The sequence below is a fragment of the Amphibalanus amphitrite genome, unplaced genomic scaffold, assembly GCF_019059575.1.
Source record: "Amphibalanus amphitrite isolate SeventyFive unplaced genomic scaffold, NRLGWU_Aamphi_draft 000366F_arrow, whole genome shotgun sequence".
Classification (NCBI taxonomy): Eukaryota; Metazoa; Arthropoda; class Thecostraca; order Balanomorpha; family Balanidae; genus Amphibalanus; species Amphibalanus amphitrite.
Genome location: NW_024881860.1, coordinates 54977 through 76846, shown reverse-complemented (window position 1 = coordinate 76846; position 21870 = coordinate 54977). Strand labels below are relative to the sequence as shown.

Here is a 21870-nt window from a genome sequence, read left to right as displayed (position 1 = left end):
CACCGATCTAGCACGTCTCTATCAAAAGTTATAGTGAAAAAACTGATTGCGAACTTCGTGACTTCAGATGACCTCAGGGGCACACAGAGGGGTCAGGGGGTGCAATTTTCCGATTCAGCGCGTCATGGTTACATAAAAACGATAGTGGAGAGCATGCTCAGAACGACATTCGTTCAAAAGAGGCGATTTTAGTCAGTTTTAGGTATACATCCTGCGGACTTTTAGAACACCTATTTTGGGATCACTACATATGTAGGTAGGTACCTACCGGTTTTTGCCTTTGACTTTGACCTCTGACCTTGAAAATCTATCTGAATTCAAAATTGTTAGGTGGTTCAGAATCGTCTCGCAAAGACGTTTTGTTTGGTATAACGCATTGGTTTCGTAGCTCCCTTATTTACGGATTTAGATAGGAGGCGAAAAACGCCCCCCCCCCGGACTGTGGTGGTTGGGATACCCCCCGCTCCTCCTCTCCCCCCGGGCCCGGCCGAGTCAATGAGACTTTTGACCAGCCATAGGCAAGGGCTCCTGACGCTTCATAAGCCTTAGGTATAAAACTGAAGTGACATACGACTAACGCTTGGCGTTGTTTTTTAGCGGCCTTTGATCGATTTTAGGCCACAGCGCGTGTACGGCTTACCGCTCCACAGCATCCGCTAGGCGATCAGGTAGACGTGTTTGTTAGATAAGTAATAGCCGGAATCGGCTTAGAAAGGTAAAGAGCTGGCCTTTGGTAGCTCTCTATCATCGTAGAACAGTTTATCTATGATATGCACCGCCATTGTATGACTGCCGAAATCTTTCGCCAGCTCCCGACTATCCTGAATGCCCACATTTACAGCCCATTTCTCGATCAATTATGATCAACTGATCAATTCACAAACAAGGCCGTCTCGGATACGTATGGGCGGAGGCCTCCCCATCTGTTTTTTTTTTCGAGTGGATCAAATTCTAAACACTGTAGAGTTGTTCTTCAATGTGTTTTCAAGGTAGGCGCACCTGCACATATCGTATCATATACCAGTATGTTCAATAAGTAAGTTCCGTTTTGATATAACTCGTTTATTTTTTTGGCACATCTCAACCAAACATGGCTCACGGCTCGACGAACTCGCCCTGCAGGCGAACGCATCGTTCCCATCGCTTGGCCAGGTCCCGGATGGCCGCACGGAAGCTTTGAGTGGGGTCTTTTCGCCATACTGGTAAATAGCAGACCCGAGTGCAGACCGTGAGACGAACCTCCGGCCCCGGAGATTTTTATTCATGTCTGCGAACAGCCAATAGTCACTGCGTGCAACGTCTGGAGAGTAGGGATGGTGTTAGAGCACCTCGATGCCCTCTGCCTGCAGGGCATCCCTCGCCACGAGGGCACGGTGAGGAGGCGCGTTATCCTAGTGGAGGATGAACGGACCACGGGCCTTCTCGGGGCGGCAACTGGCGATTACTGGCAGGAGATGGTCTCTAATGATCCTGGCGTAGGCTTATATTTAGGCTTTCTGTTATCGCCTGGACAGTAATATTTATGTTGGCCATCACCATCTCCTCCACTTTGGCGACGTCAGTGGCTGTGACCATCATCCTCAGCCTGTCAGCACGTGCCAGGTCGCGCACGCTCTCCCTCCCCTCCCCAAACTTTTTCTTCCGCTTCCGAACTGCGGAATCACTAAGAGCATGGCTCCCGTACACATTCATGAAGTTGGTGTGGATGTTAGCCGCCGGCTAGCCCTGGATAGCTAGGAATCGTACCAATGAACGTTGATCCTCTTGGGTGGCCGATGCCATTTCTAAAGCAGTCTAAAAAAAATGGTGTTATTTGATCTGCTCCATATCGTCACAGAAATGGAATAAGAAACTGAAAATGCGGTCACTTCGACATAAAGGTCTGAATTCTAATCCCTGAAAAATTCACGTGCGTAGACCGCGTGAATTTTATGTAATTGCTCTCCGGAACATACTTATTGAACGCACCTAGTATGTAAACCAATGTTCCCTGGAAATATTTCAACACCAGAATGAAGCTAGGACGTCAGAAACGAGGACTCATTGAGTGCAGTGTGCTGAAAACAGCGATTGATTCCGTTCATGTATCATGTTATCGTCGGTGCTCAATAAACCCAATGTCTCATGTCACGACAGACCGTACTATATCCCGGCAGTTGCTGGGGTATTTCGCCACCCACCGTTTGCTGGGGGGGGGGGGGGCGTTAAACGCCCCCAGCCGATAACTCGAGAACCAATAGGCGCAGCGAAACGCACGAGGCGGCAAACGAAAGAACGCGACGAGACGCTTCAGATGAGTACTTTTAAGTTGAATTTTGAGGTCACAGGTCGGGTCAAGGTCAGGTCAAACATCTGAAATCGGGCTTTCAGTAGCATGGACTTCAGGGCTTCGCAATGGGCGCCTCTCGTTAAAAACTCTGTCAAAACGGTTCACAATCCATCATGTAAGGCCTACAAGAGTGTCAGCTCCATGTAGGGGTCAGTCAAGCATAGGTCAGGGTCAAGGTCAGGTCAACCGGGTAGGCACATATCCCCGAAAATCAAAACTGATATTCGCAGCCTGTGACACATGTATTATGGGTAATTTGGAGCGTAGAACACGATGGTGACATTCATTTTATCATATGTGTACGTGGTTGGCTCAAACAGTTCAATTTAAGAAATTCATGTATCATGGTCGTGAAGTAGTCACGAGAAATTGCCAAGATTCAGTTCAAGATTTTGGAAAATGCGGAACAATAATCAATAATCGGAGATAGCCATTTGATTGATCATGGTATTGGCAGTCTAATGGCGTTTACGGCATGTCTATATGTCTATTCTGTGATTTTATATGATTTTTTGAACATATGCCGTTTTTTGGTCGAAAACTCAGAAATCATGACGTCACTAAAACCTCGATATCTCAAAAATTTTCCGACCGATTTTTTTGAAACTTTGTCACAATAAAGTTCAATCAATTCCCTACAGGTACCCAAAATTTGGCGCGCCTGCGGCGCGCCGTTTTTATCCTATGGCCCGGCGAAAAAAGTGGGGGCGTTTAACGCCCCCCCCCCAGCAACTCGCGGGATATAAGATCGACGTAGGAAATAAATGTTGCGTGTGCAGCTGTTCTGTTTTACACATTTTTGTCTTTTCTAACAGGCATCGTGTTTACGAAAACACCAAACAGCAAAATAAACCCGCGCCCCGTTGAGGTCTGGCAGGTCCAAGTCCTGTCTTTGAGTTTGGTCATGGATGTATTCAAGTTGCTTACCTAATTACCTATGTACCTAAAGCTCTATTTATTTCCCTTTGCAAGACGGCAATCCTTGTAAGGTATTGTACTGAAAAGTGGTCCAGATATTACACCAGTAAAACGCCTTTAGGGCGAGGAACGAGCGAGCGAGAGAGTGAGCCCTTTACGTGCGGAAGGGCGAGAGGGCCCTTCCAACTAACTTGTGCATGCACTTGACTATGGATGTTGACATGTCTGTAAAAGAAGCTTGGGAAAAAGATCACAAACGAAGCATAGTCATATTTGCAAAAAAAAGACCAGACAGCTATATTTATCCACCACTAAAAGCACTCAGCAAAGGTGCACGAGCTGTTCCGCCACGCCAGTTCGTAACGTCAGAGTCAGAGGATCTCCTCGATCATGGCCGTGACGCCCTCGACCATCTCCTTTCCGCTGGGCTCGATCTGGCTGGCGGGCAGCAGCAGGCCATACTTGCCGCGGTCGCGCAGTTCCAGCGAGTACGAGTACTGGACGCCGGCGCGGGCCTTGGCCCAGTCCTGCGAGATACCCGACACTGGATACAGCCGCTGGGACGGCTGGCCGATCTTGAACCACGTGCCGGAGGCGCTGAAGATGCGCTGCCGACCCAACTTGGCCACCCGCAGCAGCTGTGAGTAGTCGGGTGGCCGCTCCTCGCTGTAGCCGAACGGCAGCAGCAACAGCTGCGAGTAGCTGCGACAGACAGACAGACATACAGGCATACAGACATGGAGCCCGACTACTCAGTAGCTGCGAGTCGTCTGGTGGCCGCTCCTCGCTGTAGCCGAACGGCAGCAGCAACAGCTGCGAGTAGCTGCGACAGATAGGCATACAGACAGGACAGCATACAGCATACAGGCATGGACAGATCAGTCACAGATCAGGACAGACCTTCAGTAGCTGAGAGTAGCTAGAACAGACAGACAGACAGACAGACAGACAGACAGACAGACAGACAGACAGACAGACAGACAGACAGACAGACAGACAGACAGACAGACAGACAGACAGACAGACAGACAGACAGACAGACAGACAGACAGACAGACAGACAGACAGACAGACAGACAGACAGACAGACAGACAGACAGACAGACAGACAGACAGACAGACAGACAGACAGACAGACAGACAGACAGACAGACAGACAGACAGACAGACAGACAGACAGACAGACAGACAGACAGACAGACAGACAGACAGACAGACAGACAGACAGACAGACAGACAGACAGACAGACAGACAGACAGACAGACAGACAGACAGACAGACAGACAGACAGACAGACAGACAGACAGACAGACAGACAGACAGACAGACAGACAGACAGACAGACAGACAGACAGACAGACAGACAGACAGACAGACAGACAGACAGACAGACAGACAGACAGACAGACAGACAGACAGACAGACAGACAGACAGACAGACAGACAGACAGACAGACAGACAGACAGACAGACAGACAGACAGACAGACAGACAGACAGACAGACAGACAGACAGACAGACAGACAGACAGACAGACAGACAGACAGACAGACAGACAGACAGACAGACAGACAGACAGACAGACAGACAGACAGACAGACAGACAGACAGACAGACAGACAGACAGACAGACAGACAGACAGACAGACAGACAGACAGACAGACAGACAGACAGACAGACAGACAGACAGACAGACAGACAGACAGACAGACAGACAGACAGACAGACAGACAGACAGACAGACAGACAGACAGACAGACAGACAGACAGACAGACAGACAGACAGACAGACAGACAGACAGACAGACAGACAGACAGACAGACAGACAGACAGACAGACAGACAGACAGACAGACAGACAGACAGACAGACAGACAGACAGACAGACAGACAGACAGACAGACAGACAGACAGACAGACAGACAGACAGACAGACAGACAGACAGACAGACAGACAGACAGACAGACAGACAGACAGACAGACAGACAGACAGACAGACAGACAGACAGACAGACAGACAGACAGACAGACAGACAGACAGACAGACAGACAGACAGACAGACAGACAGACAGACAGACAGACAGACAGACAGACAGACAGACAGACAGACAGACAGACAGACAGACAGACAGACAGACAGACAGACAGACAGACAGACAGACAGACAGACAGACAGACAGACAGACAGACAGACAGACAGACAGACAGACAGACAGACAGACAGACAGACAGACAGACAGACAGACAGACAGACAGACAGACAGACAGACAGACAGACAGACAGACAGACAGACAGACAGACAGACAGACAGACAGACAGACAGACAGACAGACAGACAGACAGACAGACAGACAGACAGACAGACAGACAGACAGACAGACAGACAGACAGACAGACAGACAGACAGACAGACAGACAGACAGACAGACAGACAGACAGACAGACAGACAGACAGACAGACAGACAGACAGACAGACAGACAGACAGACAGACAGACAGACAGACAGACAGACAGACAGACAGACAGACATGGACAGACAGCCACGGACAGACAGAGACAGACAGACAGACAGACAGACAGACATACAGACAGACATGGACAGACAGACACGCACAGATCAGTCAGCAGCTTCGAGTAGCTGGGACAGACAGACACGACCAACAGAGCAATCAGCAGCTGCGGATAGCTGGGACAAAGACAGATATGGTTAGCTCAGTCAGCGGCTAGGAAGCAGCAGGCAGCAGCAACCTCAGCTACAGCAGCGGCGGCAGCAGCTGTGAATTGCGCGTCTGTAAGTCGTGAGTCGACGACAGCACGCCCACGGACATACATGGAACAGTCAGCTGACTTCAGTTGTATAATTTACGCTCATAAAATTAGACAGGATGGGAAAGCTAACCTTCGCCCCAGTGGGGGGGGGGGCATATGTTACCACCCTGTCGCGTTTTTTGCGTGTGAATAAAAAACCGCGGCGCGTAGCGCCGCGCCGCTTGGGGTAGCTTTTGGTACATCAATTTTGGACAATGTGTGAAATTTTTGACCCCAGGTCATGTCAGGTCAGGTCACCAGGTCAAGTTAACTGACCAAGCCTAAAAAAAGTTTGCAATCATGTCCAGCCTGCAGTGTTTGTCGGAAAGGTTTGAAACTTGGTGGATTGCATGCTGTTATGGTCGCCTACAATTTGTATATCTCGGATTTTTTATATCCGTGACCTAAGGTCAGGTCAGTGGCGTGACCTTTCCATTACAAGTCAATGGAGAAAAATGAAAATGCCTCTAGATCCTTGTGTACGCATCGGAACAGTCCAAATATTTTAGAATCACAATGATTTAGTCCACTCGTGATGACCTAGGTGTCATTTTTGCTGATAGCCTCTAGAGAGGTCATCCGAGGTCACTTGAGGCTACAAACAGTTTTTTGCCAATAACTCGCGATTGGAAAGAGATAGAACGCTGGGGATGGTCTCATTGTGTTTGTCTTGTTGAGACGCATCGACTGATATGCAACATGACCTTTTCCGGTAAGGTCATGACCTTGACCTGAGGTCAAATTTTCAATTTGACCTTTCAAGGTCAAATTATAGTTCATTCGACGCGTCTCGGCGAGGGGAACACGATTCTGGCAATAGAAATGTCGTGGCTTTTTGTAGTCGAAAGTTATTGTCGAAAAACACTTTTCGTAAAAACAGCTATTTTTGGAGTTTTTGCCCTCTGGAGGCTAAACCGTTGACCTGAGGTCAATATTGATAATGACCTTTTCAAAAGAAGAGTTAAAAAGCTATCGATTGCACTTCCATGCGTTTTTCTAGCTACCATAGTTCCTGAGATAGCGGCTTGTTTTCTGAAAAATATCATGACAATTGGCAAATCTTGACCTTTGATGACCTGTGGTGACCCCAATATTGCTCTAAGGCGAAAATGACCGGCATACTTTCAAACATACGCATTGAGAGCTATCGACTGCTTTTTACCGCGTCTTTCTAGCCCTCTTAGTTTTTGAGTTAGAGGTGGGTGGTAACATATGCCCCCCCTCACTAGGGCGAAGTTGGCTGAGACCGCCACTGGGGCGCGGGCTAATGCAGGGGAGACCTTTCGTAAATCGGTACTCTTGAGTCGTCATGAAATCGTCAGTTGTATATCGTCATTCGTTAAATCGTTGATGAGTTACAATTAGATGCATAAATTTGCCACCGTTTTGCTTAATTCGCCTCTTAAAGGGCTTCCTAAAGGATAATATTTGATTACCAGCCTTTACCAGCTCTCGTGGAAGCGCATAAAGTGAAACGTCGGGCAACTGATGCATCTACATAATTCTAATTTATTAACGAATTAAGGACTAACGATCTACGATTTACGATTTTATGACGACTCTAGAGAAACGATTTACGAAAGATCTGTGCTGCATTTCTTTCCTCATAATTCACCTTCATGGCTTCACGCGAATAATGATCAGTTCCACATACCGAATCCATTAATTTCAACTCTCAATCTGCTTTCGATCTGAATGGTGCACTTTCAATGTCTCTGTCGTATACGAAATGAGCCTCGTACAATTAATGGGCGTAGGCTGCCCCGTTGTGCGCCAGAGGACCGGCCATTTTATTGCCCAGCCCAACTCCTCGACAAGTGGCCCACGTCAGACCACACCGATCGATGAGAAACACCGTGCATCTGTGACCTGTGTGTTACTGCTGTTTGACAGCGATAGGCCTCCCCGATGTTAAAATCAATGAGGTGCAAAAAATGAACTGGCGTACCTACCTACTACATAGTTAACGGAATGAGAAGCGTGATCAGATATCCAATGACCCTGTGTGACAGACTACTCGTACTATTTCCCCTTTTTTGTACGAATATGAAATACGAGTACCTATAACCTATTCATCTGTTCCTGGACTGACGGAGGTATACGATATAATCACGATACGAGGCAATGCTATACCATAACATGCGCTCTGCTTACGATCAAATGCAATGTATGCATATTGCACATAACATAGTAAGAAAATTGCAATGTAATTGTACAACCAAGTGAGCACCTTCCTCGTTTGGTAGCAGTGACATCTACTTATAGGAACTACTTTACACTTCGAAAGCTCGCTTCAGAGTCTGCAAAGGCAATTAATAGAACGGATTTCTCGATTCCTTTTCACAAACATACCCTTTCAATCATGCATTCATATTTCATGCCCAGTGCCCACCGTTTGTTTGCCTACTGGGCACACACCATTACCTGTGAAAGGTGAGGAACATTTCCAGTTTGCCGGCGTGGCTGAGAATGAACCGTCTGACGGCTCGGGTCTCCGGCTCGGAGAAAGGTCTCGGTCCGGCGTAGATGTCGCTGCACGGGTCTCTCGAAACGCCCACCTGTGGGCGAGGGACGGGACACGCGCGCTGCTGTAGACTCGGCGCTGATATAGCGTCAGTGGAGGGAAAGCAGAAAACCATGAATACCATCGTCTATATTATGCATATGCGTAGTAGATGTTGATGTAAGTATTGTTGCGTTGTCTTTCGCCCTTTACCTGCCACCTTTCCTCTAAAGCATGTCACTTTGCTCTTGAGAGAAATTACCTTTCCCCAGTAGATGTCGAAGTTGCGGTTTGCGTCCACACCGATGCACTTTGAGTTGCGGTTCTTTGAGCGAGTTTTTCTCCAGAAACGGTTTTTCTTGCCCCCTGCAAAATAAAGCATAATACATATATCAAAATTTGCATTTGCACTTCAAATTCAAACACTCCGCTAATGCCACTTCGAAGATATGTCTACCGGATATGGAAACAGCACAGCAAAAGCGAATAAAACGTTTTTTTTTTGGGCGAGGATCTCTGATTGATTATGTATGCAGGTTCCTACAAAGTGTTCACCCCTCGCTGTGCCTGGCGGACCTCTAGTTTTACTATCGCAAGTGCAGCTCACCCGTGTAGGTAAACTCGTATCCGTCGGGGTTGAGGACGGGCACGCTGTAGATTGTGAAGTTACCCAAGATGTGCTCGTGCAGGTGCGCCCGCTCGGAGAACTCGCGGATCAGGTAGGACACCACGGCCGGCGAGATCCACTCCCGACCGTGGATGCCTGCAAAATGGTGCACCTAATTAGAACTGTCGTTCCGTAATACACAACCATATTAGCACCGTTCCGTGCTTCTATCCTCAGGATGCTGAAATCCTTCTTCTCCACGCCGCAACCCCCCTCCGGGCTGGACAGGCAACTTCATCTCATGCGGGCTGCTCCCTTGGAGCGGCACCGCTGCTCCCGAGGGAGCGCACCCCGTAGCCGGGTGCAGTGAATGCCTTGGGGCTGGGTGGCCTGTCCTCTGGACGGGTTCAGCCCCGGCGACTCACTAGGGTGCCTGCCCAGACCAATGTCCCCCACCCCCCTATATCCTTTCATCCTCCCGGCTCTGAAATGGTTTTACTGGACCAAAAGGGCCTAACCCACCAAAACAAAACAAACCATATTACATTCATAACTCGACGATAGTTATGCCGCTATGCCGCTTTCATTTCCAAACTGTTGATGTAAACAGTTTCTCAACGTTGTAAGGGAGCTTCCAAAGCCTTCTGGACCATCACTGTCAATTCCCATGCCGTTCAGCCTCATCAGTAGCCAACACCACCCGACCCGTGTGACTCCCAAAGCCGGACACCCACCGCCGTCGATCCAGATCTCCCGTTTTCCTTTTCCGCACTTGATTCCCTTGATATCTCGTCCCTCGGAGCTGCGGCCGATGCTGAAGGTCTGGCAGAGCCGGCTGTAGCTGTCGGCCACAAAGTCCAGGTACTGGTGGTGGTCGGCCAGCCGGTGGTACTTCCTCCAGGTCAGAGAGAACGCGCTGCGAGCCGTCAGCCCGATGTCGGCGTGCGGGGCCGTCGGGTGCTCGGCGTTCACCACCTCCTGTGGACAGGTCAACGTTGCAGGGTGGTGATAGTGCTCCCCGGGCTCCGAACGATGCGATCCCTCGCTGATGTGGTCGTGACTTCATTACCCTGGTCGTGACATGGTAACACAGATGTCGTGGATTTTCGGGAACTGGTGACGTGGGATAAAATACTCGTCTGTATAACGGGATCTTTACATAATTAGTGGTCCACCTGTCTAGGAGAAAATCTCGCCTGACGAGTCATGATTCATGCTACCTGGCATTCTCGATTTCTAGTACCTATGTGGTGACATCCCAGCCAAATAGGTGCACCTTTAGTGCCAGGTTTCATAAATAAATTATTTTACGTACCACGAAAAAAGGAAAAAGATTGCTTTCTGAAGAAAGTCACTTCAGACAACTATTTTGCACACAAGGAAACTTCGACGATTGGCGTTTTAAATAAGAACCACCTCAATATTCTTGCAGTTACACAATTAAATGGAAGCGTTTCCATCTGCAATGGAGGCACATCAGCTTCCTACCGACAGCGCACTTCACTCCAAGTAGCTCTCAGGGACGTATGTACATTTTCACCGTTTCCACCGCGACTTCTCTCACCTGCACGTCCTCAATGTTGACGACGTATGACGACCGGGAGCGGGTCAGCTCCTCCTTCAGCTGGCGGCCCACATCGGGGGAGACCATGACGTCCACGGGCCCGGCCCGGTCGCTGAGCTCCGTCCAAAAGTCAACACCTGACAGCACGGTAATCGGCCGTGAGCGAGCCAGAAGGGGCATACAAGAAAGGGAAAGGAAGAAGACGGAAACATGCTTAATCTCACGGAGATTGATCATGAATCCTCCCGAACAGGGGCTTCTCCATCGGGGAGGGGGAAGGGCGCTGGAATCCAGACGCGTTCAGTCATTTCGCTTCCGTAATCCACCCAAATCCCAATGCACACATAGTGATGCATTTCTGGGTTGGTACCCCTAATCGTGAGAATGTGACGGAGTCCGTCTGACCAAGGTTCGCTATTTTACATCCGTGTTATTTGTGTGGGCGGATTTGTGATGAATGTCTCAGCACAAGTGTCATCAGACTGCACCATGCAATAACGGCACTGATGTCATTGCAAGGTATCCACAGCTGCGGAGCTCACATATGCACGACAACTGCAGGCAGACCCTGCCGGTCACTAGTTCATAGCTCTATATGGGTTTGGTATCGTATGAGCAAACCTTCAATGCGCTTTTTTAAATACCGCATCCTAGCACAATCTAAATTTTACCTGATGGCAATGCCCAATTAGAAGGCAATCCAAAATTAAAAAAAGGTCAACAATTCCATAATTTCACCAGCTTTCTCGCAAGTCGCCAAGAAGGTGAAGACGGTGCTTCATTTGGATTTAAGCCACCAATTTGCAGTTAATTTAACTTCAAGTATTTCTTTATTATCATGACCTTTCCTCCTTTTCAAAAATATGCGGAGCCAAAATTATATTGGTATAGTTCGTTTTTCTTAAGTTTGCCCCTCACTGTAAACCTCTCTTTGAACACAGCACGAGAATTGCTAGCTGAATTACTGAGAAAACTGTTTAGCGCACATTGTATTGTAGATATGAATAATATTTTCAAAATAAGTTTTGAACACCGAAGATTTAACGTTATGTAAAGCGCCGTGTAATTTATTTATTAGTTCAGACATAATTCCTGAGAAGTCGTCTATCGCTGTGGGGCTGTAGGTATTGGCAAATACGAGCTACGAGTCTGTGAAATAGTAAATAAATTTGATGAAATTGATCGTCTGTGAAATCTGGTCAAATCAATGTGCGCCAACCAGTTTTCTCAGTAATTCAGCTAGCAATTCTCGTGCTGTGTTCAAAAAGACGTTTACAGTGAGGGGCAAACTTAAGAAAAACGAACGCACCGACCAAAAAATATTTTTTTTTTTATATTTCACTGATGAAGGCCTGTGTCCGATATATTTGAAAACGCTAAAACAATATAATTTTGGCTCAGCATAATTTTGAAAAGGAGGAAAGGTCATGATAATAAAGAAATACTTGATTTTTACATTAATAATGATCCTCCAACAAGCACTAAAACAGATACAACTTAATTTAACTTCTTCCTATTTTAAGCGGTAATTTGATTTAGTTTGAAAAGACTGCTATTTGGAGAATAAATATTTAACTGAAACAGTTGTTACACCGACCCGGTCTACAGGTCAAATCGTCTCACCCCAGCTCGGCCTGCACCTGGTCACTTACATCCTCCCACTGTTCGCTCGTCTTCTCTCACCTGGCCGGTCCTGGTAGCTCCGTAAGATTTCAACGGTATCCCTCCGGATGACCAGCACCCGAAGCACCTGGTACCCACTGAAGTCACCCTCCTCCCCATTAGTGTCTGATAACTCAGTTGTCATTGTCATCAGCGACAGTGCTATTAGCAGCAGAAGAAGCCTCGGCCGTGCTGTAGAGATTCGGGGCCAGCCCATAACTCTTTATCTGCGGTAGCTGATGTGGTATCTCAGCTGAAAAAGGCTAAGTCAGCCAATCAGGCCTTTTCAGACCTCTTCTTCGACGGCACTCTCCTTTCGAAGATCACAACATCGTCCACGGTCCACTGACCACCGTCCACCGTCCGCCATCCACCGTCCGCCGTCCAGCGGCCACTGGCTCTGCCGGCTGCCCCTCCTGCCACCGGCACAGACAGGCGACAGATTCAGGTTCGACCGTGTAAGCCCGGTCCTGGAGACTGGTATGCGCTGTTCACAGGCTTTTCACGGATTTGCGGTTGACATAGAGGAGGCGATCGTGCGTCTAGACAGTGTTCCATGCCACGTCAGTTTCTTTTGTTATCAGAACTCCTGGCTGTCTGGCTTAAAACGGATATCTAAGGCCAATCAAGTAACGGACGAACAAAGCTTTTAAATCAGCGGGTAATTTTGTGTTGGCATCACAGACCACAAAAGAAATGCGATGAACTTCTCAAAACACAGCTGAGTTCTGGCTAGGATTGAATAATTTCGACAGGAACCTAAATTTAAACTCATGCCCGCCCACTATCGCTGCCGCACCTAAGTCGAGACCATGCGCCAGATCAATCGGCTATGATTTTGCATCACTTCTCAGCATTCGGTCACACGGGGTTAGTGGTTTTGAAGGTCATCTCTTTGTCTCTCATGGCATTAGTCATCGCCACAGCATGCGATGCTAAACAGATGGTGAGTCCGCGTAACGGTTGTGTTGATACTCGATAGTGCTTTAGTGGTATAAAAAAGACAGTTACCTGTTACATTTACAACATAAGATGCAATCAGCAGCTCAAGATGTGACAAAATAAGATGTTTTATCAAAACTCAATAGATCCATTGAGTTATATCTAGCCTTCGCCCGCGCTGAAGGGGCGGATGCAATGCACCACCTTTTTATATTATCTTGAAGAAGTGGCTAGGCTTTCTGGCACAAAGCATGGCCTGGAGTAAATTTGTTCGTTTTTTGTGCTTGAATCTCGTGTCTCATTGCTGGCAATTGGCTTGACCTTTGAGCCTCATGACCTGAAAAGGAGCACAATGTTGTACCAAAAGTAATTAAATCATAATCTGTAGTGTAAATGGAGTCGCTCGGGCGATGTGCCACATGTCTCGGCTGGCTACATTCCTCTGATTTACACATTTGTCTCAAACGTACTGCTAAACCTATCCATAAAAGAAAGAAGTTCCAGGCAAAGGTTAGTGCCAATTGTGTTGATTGTTGTTTTGCAATAGTTATTATTTCTTTAATTGTTGCTAAGGCTGGGATGATATTGGAGATGAATTACCAATTTAAAGGCGCTTTATTTTCGATACCCTGGAATTCCAGACTCCTCATAGGGCCTATGATGCGTTTCTATTCATCAATGAAGTCACCTTTCACGAGGCCGCGATGCAGAGAAGGCGACTGCAGCGTGTCTAACACCAGAATGTAATTTATTTTGGGTAATCGTGAAAATGCGTCATATTCGATCAAATTCACTTCATGGCCATTGCCGGCTGGGGCTCATGTCGAACGTTCAGTCTCGTTACTATTACAATTTTTTGTTGTTAACTCGTAGGCATGCGTTGTTGCCTTTCCGTAAAAGCCATGACGTGCACCCCTGAACCATTCAAGACGAACATGATCAGTGTTTATTGCTTGTTTATTTACCACCCTCGTGTTCAGAGCCCCGTAGTAGACAAAATCAGCGTAAAACTATGCATATAACAGCTCTGTCACAGATGTGACCATTTACGGTGCACGCTGTATAAAATGCATATTCTTCAAACACCAATAAGTAGGTATGCTAAATAAGCACAACAGACCAGTCTTTCAAAACACATTCTTATGAAATTCGATCTTACACTTCAATGGTGGGTCACATAACACGCAAAAATTATCCAATTGTTCGCAAGGGCAAATAAACATAACAGCCAACAAAGTACAACAAATGGACGGCATATGAGCGCATACCATCATGAGCAGCCGTTCAGACATTTCTTGCTTTCAGTTTCGCCCGCAAGCTGTCATATAATAACTATATTCACCCGATGTTGGATGAAATGAGCTCAAGTAGAAAATAAGAACCTACCTACTGTACGAAAAAAGCTTTCGCGAGTGACGAAAAACAGAGGAATTCCGTTAAAAGCTGAGCGAATTTATCGCTAAGCTCAGCATTATCAGTTAACTTTCACTTTCACTCATCTTATTAATATTCCGTTTAGCTTCTTAGTTCTTACCTCTAACATCAACCAGGTAAGCTCAGAACAGTATTTACAATATCGTTTTCCTAGAACATTGTTTTGGCCGACCATATCGAGCCCTGCCCGGTTCTGAGGAGCTCTCGGAGTGGCCCTGTGCTAGGCTTTGTCGTCCTGTTCAGCACTCGTGGTGATCATGGTATCGACGGCGGCCACAATCTCGGTGCACGTGTCCTCTATCTGGCTAGCGGACAGCAGGAAGCCCTGTCGGCCCTTGTCGCGCAGCTCGAACGTGAACGAGTACTTGATGCCGGCCTTGGACTTGGCCCAGTCGTCCGAGCCGCCGGCCGCCTCGTAGAGCAGCTGCGAGGCCTGGCCCACCCGGTAGGCTTTGCCGGAGGTGCGGCGGATGGCCTTCTCTCCCGCTTTGGCCACCCGGAGAAGCTCCTTGTAGTCGGCCGGACGCTCCTTGCTGAACGCGTACGGAACGAACAGCATCTGCGAGTAGCTGGAACATGTGCACAGAGGGGAGTGTCCGTCATGATGGGCGAAAGACGTGTGTATGTAACTTATGCATCACGAGGACTGGTATCTTATCACATTCTCTCCGTCACCTTAGCGTCTTTACCCAGTAAAGGGCCATGTCAGCGATATTATTCATTCATGAAGCAGTGCATCTGCACGCGGCGCGGGTCCGTAAGCTTACAAAGTCGCTCGTTGGTTACATGAGCGAGCAAAATTCATCAAACCCTCAAAGCATCCAGTATAACACACGTGAAGCTGTACCAGATACTCACCTGTGGAAGGAAATGTACATCTTCATGGCGTGCACGCGTCCCAGCAGGAAGTCACGCAGGGCGCGGGTCTCCGGCTCAGAGAACGGCCGTGAGCCGGCGTAAATGTCGCTGCACGGGTCCATCGAGCTGCCCGTCTGGAACGAAGGCCATGGGAGGGCGCGTTATCCCACTGCCCCTACAGAAAACGGTCCAGCAATCAGCATGGGCAGCAGTTAGCGGTATCAGACGCCCAGTGTATCGCAGATTATTGCTGCCATCTCAAACTTTCGGCATAAAACAATAGCCTTCCGGTCAATAAAATAATCGGAGGAGGGTCACTCCAATGGTTGACCATGAAAACATAAACAAGTCAGGACCCAGGACTTCGTCTAAGACAAGGGTTTATCCGACAGTTTCTTATCAGCAGACTTCGTTTTCCATTTGTCATTGGCGCGTGATCTACAGTTCAGACAGCAAAAATATTTCGTATTTCAACTGATTTGTCTAAATTGGGTCTAACTATGCTTCAAAATACCAAAGCCTGTTGATCTGCAGCTAATCGTCCCGGCTGTTGAGAGAACTCACCTCGCCCCAGTGGGCGTCGAAGTTTCGGTTAGGGTCGGCTCCAATACAGCTACTGCCCGGGTTACGAGACCGCGTCTTTCTCCAGAAGCGACGGCGCCCTGAAAAAGAATGGTTAGTGATAAAAGTAAAAGCGCTTATATATAGTGCCACAAAAAAAACTACCGAATGCAATTCAAATTAAATGATATAAAATTCAAAAATTGAAGAGCAGTATAACTTCGTGATCATATTTTTTCAATTACTCGAACTCTCACTTATCGGCAGTTTTTACATTATATCAAAATTGATTGCTCTTTACAGAAAACATTTCTTTTTCATGGGTTGTGCTTGAGCCCACGTGAACAAGTGTCTACGATACGCACTGCCGCCGCTGCGAGTGTACTCGTAGCCATCCGGGTTGAGAATGGGCAGCATGTAGATGGTGTGCTTCCTCAGCAGGTCCTGGTGGTTAACGGAGCGCTGGGAGTACTCCCGAATCAGACAGGAGACGACGGCCGGCGACACCCACTCGCGAGCGTGGATACCTGGGGGTCGGAGAGACGGGCAGGGGATTAGGGAGGAGAAAGGGGTATGCACAATAATTGCTAAAGCTATGCCCACTCTGGCGATAAAGTACTGTCATTTCTTTTCATCTGAAGCAAGTGTTTGTACTCTCGCTAGAAAATTTCAACGTGATTTTTTTATCTGAACCTCAATGGCTAACTGCACATTTTAATGTTAAAATCGTCTCTTTTTGTTCATCTATACCGCACGGCTCACCCACCTCCGTCAATCCAGACCTCGCGCTTTCCCAGGCCGCACTTGACGCCCCTGAGGTCTCTGCCCTCGGTACTGGTGCCGATACTGAACGTCTCACAGAGTCCCTTGTAGTTCTGCTCGATAAAGTCCATGTACTGGTGGTGGTCGTCCGCCGAGTGGTAGGCCGTCCAGGTCAGCGGGTGACCACTGCGACCCACCAGCAGCTCCCGCTCCGTGTCAGACATGACGGGGCTCTCCTCCTCCACGGCCGCCTGTAGGAGGTCAGAGGTCAGAGGTCAGTGGTCAATGGTCAGCGGTCAGTGGTCAGAGGTCAGTGGTCAGAGGTCAGAGGTCAGAGGTCTGTGGTCAGCGGCCAGTGGTCTGAGGTTAGCGGTCAGCGGTCAGAGGTCAGAGGCCAGTGGTCAGCGGTCATAGGTCCACGACCAGTGCTCAATGATCAGTGGTCGGCGATCAGTGGTCATTGTTTATTGGTCAGTAAACAGAAATTAGTGGTCAGAGGTCAATGGGCAGTGGGCAGTGATCAGTGGTCAGCAATCAGTGGTCAGTGATCTTTGGATAGTTTTCTGTGGTCAATTGTCAGCGGTCAGTAGCCAGTGGTCACTGGTTAGTGATCAGTGGTCCGTGGTCAGTGGTCAGTGGTTTTTGGTCATCTGTCTGTGGTCAGAGTTGAACGGTCAGTAGTCAGTAGTCAGTGGCTGGTTAGTTGCCACAGGTCAGTGGTTAGAGGTCAGCGGTTAATGTTCAGTGGTCAGCGGTCATTGATAAGAGGTCAGAGGCCGGTGGTCTGTGGTCTGTGGTCAGTGGTCTGTGGTTTTCGGTCAGTGGTCTTCGGTCAGTGGTGTTTGACCAGTGTTCGTAGTCAGTGGCTGGTCAGTTGCCAAGTGGCCAGAGGTCAGTGGTCAGTGGTCAGCAGTCGGTGACTGGCGGTCAGCGGTCGGTGGTAAGTGGTCAGTGTGGTCAGTGGTCAATGGTTATTGGTCAGTAGTCCGCGGTAAGTGGTAAGTGGTCAGTATCGGTAATTCATTTTGGTATGAGTTCTGTAAGGTCAATGGTCAGTACTCAGCAGTAAGCGCTTGTCGGTCGAAGGTATGTGGTGGGTAGATACCTACCTAGCTGGCGGTCAGCGGTCGGCATCGTCTAAAAGTCGGATTACAAACCAGCGGTCGATTGCACTCACTGCACTGTACGGTGCGGTGAGTGCACTGTGCGGTGCGGTGAGTGTAATGTTCGGTGTGAGTGCTCTGAGATCAGCAGTCAGCGGCTAATGCCAGGCTTTGAAAAACAGCAAACGAACGCGCTTCTAACAAGACCGCCCAAACCGGTCCAGGGACCAGTATGGAAATGCAAGAAAGCACTGTCAAATCCATCGGTGATCAGTGTCGGAGGATGATGGAAACTTGGCACTGCTGCTATTTCAGACGTGCAAAAAACAGGATCGATGGTGCAGTGATGGATGGCTTTGACAGCTGATTGGTATGCAGAGACTGTGAGGTGGCTCGGAATGTCGCCTGCAGCTCTGTTTGCTTTCACGCACGAGGGGCGCCAGTGCTCAGCTGTCTCACCAGCGTGACACTCGCTCACCTGCACGTCCTCAATGTTGACGGTGTAGGAGGCCCCGGATCGGGTCAGCTCCTCCTTCAGCCGGCGGCCCACGTCGGGGGCCACCAGGACATCTACGGTGGGGTTCAGGCCACTCGCCGGCGTCCAAAAGTCCACATCTGACAGCGAGAGAGCCGATGCGTCACATACGAATTACGATATTCGATGCCGCCGATGTCCCCATAAAAGCTTCAGGGTAGGGGAAATGGGGGACAGGTTACGTGATTTGCGAGCAGAGTGACACAGCGCTCATGGGCTGCTCGAGATAGGATGCGGTTGATATGTTTTGAAATACCGATGCCTAATTCGGTGATTGTTAACTTTATTAACGGTTACTATTGGCGTCAATGCGATTTCATTAGGAGTGTTTCAATAGTTCGTAGCAAATAGGAATTTGATATACGGGTTTTCAAATAGATCCATTTCGCCTTGTGCTTAGAGGCATGTGGTAAGATGTGGTTGAACATTTTCCCCGATATCGAATAATCTTTTCTTAAATTTTGCGAAAATGCAAGAGGCGTTAATCTTCAATCATATCTGAGTACATAAATTCTCGGAGAAGCAGTATAAATACATGTAAACATAAGAAATTGAATTATCGTATACATTTACCCATTCAAAACGAACAATAAGTACATTTATGTTATATTTCGAATGTCAAATGTGTAGGCATTGTTTTAACCCGCGCGGGGCTGGGGGGGGGGTAAATTTTACCCCCCCTCGCGAATTTTTGCGATATCTCAAAAACGGCGGCGCGCAGCGCCGCTAAACTTTCAGTACCTTTTCTTACATCAATTTGGCACGTTCCCTGAAAATTTGAGCGAAATCCGTCGGAAATTTTTTGAGAAATTGACGTTTTAGTGACGTCATGTTCGCCATTTTCGCCTCAAAAACGGCAAAAGTTCAAACGCCGCTAACATCTTCATTTTTAAAGGAATCAAGACGTAACAAAAAGGTTATACGTAATTTTACTTTGTCTATCAAATGGCTATCTCGGTTTTTTGAAAATTTTGGATTTTGGCCTAAATTTTTTCAAAAAAACTGATTTTTTTGGGAAAATCATTATAAAATCCAAAATTTTGAGTCTATCGAAAAAACCGGAATATATATCAGAGAAGTGGTCTATGTGCACCTACATACTAAATTTTAGAAGAATCGGTTCAAAAATGTGGGAGTTATTCAAAATTTTATGACGTCACGACACACAATTTTTTTGAAAAATGACTTTTTTAGAAGTTCTAGACCTCGTACGGAAACAAAAATAGCACCATTCGATTCGCCGTGACAAACTGCATCAGATAGACACCTTTTTAGGCCTTAACAACCAACTTCAAAATTTGACCTCACTTGACCTGACCTTGACCTGACCTCGACCTGAAATTCATCCAGAGGTGGTCCATATCACTTATTGAGTGTGCCTATTGAATTCTATGAGTAAAATGACCCATAAAACATGTGTCGCACATGCCCTTTTCTATATTTTGTTTTTTGGTGACCTGACCTGACCTGACCTGACCTTGACCTTGACCTCTGAATGATATTGTATGCAACGAATATTGTCTTGGTAGCCTAAGAACACGTTTTGGGCGATCAGTCTCAGTCCATGACTCCATTCTTCGGCAACTACGGTGCATGGCCGATACTGTAGAAACTTGTAATTTGTACCCTTGACCTTACCTTGACCTTGACCTCAAACTTTAAATTAAGTACATGTTTTTAGTAGTTCGTGATGAGAGCTTTCGATTGGCGTTTGAATTTTCCAAATCGGACCATTAGTTCGGGAGATAACAGGGGGGGGTAAAATTTACCCCCCCCCCCCAGCCCCGCGCGTTCGGCTGGAGACCCCAGCCCCGCGCGGGTTAAATGATGGCACGTACGTAGCATATACCTAACGTCGCAAACGTACCATTATTTAATCAGACTGTTATCGTATAATGATGACCGCTCATAACCCTGCCAGTGCCACGAACTGTGTGGTGCGCACGCAGTTTGACATGGGACTACGATAACTACGATAGAGCATGATCATCGTGTAATATGGTCATTGTATGTAGTCCCATACCAAAACTACGAATCCTTCCACCGTATTCCTTTCAAACTCCGTCATCGTGTCCGTCCGCCACTCACCTGGGTTGCCCTCAAAGCTGCGCAGCAGGTCCAGTGTGCCGTTGTCGGCCACGAACACCTTCAGCACCTGGTGACCCTGGTAGTCCTCACCGCCGACACCCTGCCCGGCCGGCCGGCCAGCGTCGGCAGGCAGACTCTGCACGTGCACACGCGCCGCGATGGGGCTGGCTGTCAGCGCCAGCACCAGCGCCAGCGCCGGGACCAGCGGCGGCGAACGGGGCGGCCGGGAGCGGGCCATGCTGTCGGGACGGCGGAGCGGCCGGCAGTGCGAGCCGCCCCGGCCGCCCGACCTGCCGCCCCCAGTGGGTCGACCGGTCGGCCGGACGCACGGCTCAGTCCGGCACGGCGGCGTTTCACCGGCCCGGGCTGCTGACCCAGGAGTGTCACCCTCTCCAGCGGCGGTCGGGTGAGATCGACAGCGGCACCGACAGCCGCTCCGATCGAACCGAGATTGAGTCAGGAAAGCTTCCAACTGACTTCAAAAATATCTGCAGAGTCGAACGATGTGCAACATGACCTCCTTCAACAAACATCGTGAGCACTAGCAGGGCTTTGACCTGACCTTCATCTGTAGGCAGCACGACCTTCCTGAAAATCGACGCGCCTGGACATGACGAACACGAATATTCCAAATGTATGGCTCTGAAATCATTTTTAACAATGCTGTTCCCCTTATCCTTCGCCGGACCTATTGGTTTTCTACATAGGTACGCGCCGGCCGAAGCCGGGGGCGGGTACGACCCCCCCTCTCGCCGTTTCACCCCATGGTGGGTAGCGCGTCGCAGGAAAAAACGAGCGTGTGCGCCGTTTTGCAACGCAGAGATTGATACCCGAGTTTAAGGTCCTAGGTCAACCGGTGACCTCTGAGGTCACGGGTCAAGTACCCCTAGGTACGCGTCCATTTTTGGTGAATAACTTCGCAAAAAAACGGCCACAGAGCCGTGCTTTGGGCAGCATTGTGTTTGCCTCGCTCAGGCACAGCGAATGGTATACTTTTTGTTTGGTCGAGGTCAACTTACAGTGTTGACCTCGGGTCACGGTCAGGTCAGCGCCCCCAGGTCACCAAACTGGTTGAAGGAGGTCATGTTGCATATCATTTGATTCGGCAGGTCTTCCTGAGTCCATTGGTAGCTGTCGCGACTCGCTAGCTCAATTTCTTCGAGAGCTAGTGACGAAAAACTAATATGATC

At 48.4% G+C, this 21870-nt stretch overlaps 2 protein-coding genes across 2 annotated transcripts; both read right to left on the bottom strand.

Moving 5' to 3' along the window:
- Positions 1-3503: 3503 nt before the first annotated feature.
- On the bottom strand, positions 3504-13531 carry LOC122389633 (carboxypeptidase B-like). Its single transcript, XM_043381835.1, has 7 exons — positions 12419-13531; positions 10736-10872; positions 9906-10149; positions 9172-9327; positions 8827-8930; positions 8486-8619; positions 3504-3949 (listed from the first exon to the last, which is right to left on the bottom strand). The coding sequence occupies exons 1-7, from the start codon at positions 12612-12614 to the stop codon at positions 3619-3621; spliced, it is 1302 nt and encodes a 433-aa protein (XP_043237770.1). The 5' UTR covers positions 12615-13531; the 3' UTR covers positions 3504-3618.
- Positions 13532-14278: 747 nt separating this feature from the next.
- LOC122389632 (carboxypeptidase B-like) lies at positions 14279-21263 on the bottom strand. Its single transcript, XM_043381834.1, has 7 exons — positions 20681-21263; positions 18536-18672; positions 16959-17205; positions 16558-16719; positions 16196-16293; positions 15632-15765; positions 14279-15342 (listed from the first exon to the last, which is right to left on the bottom strand). The coding sequence occupies exons 1-7, from the start codon at positions 20916-20918 to the stop codon at positions 14994-14996; spliced, it is 1365 nt and encodes a 454-aa protein (XP_043237769.1). The 5' UTR covers positions 20919-21263; the 3' UTR covers positions 14279-14993.
- Between the last annotated feature and the right edge of the window lie 607 nt (positions 21264-21870).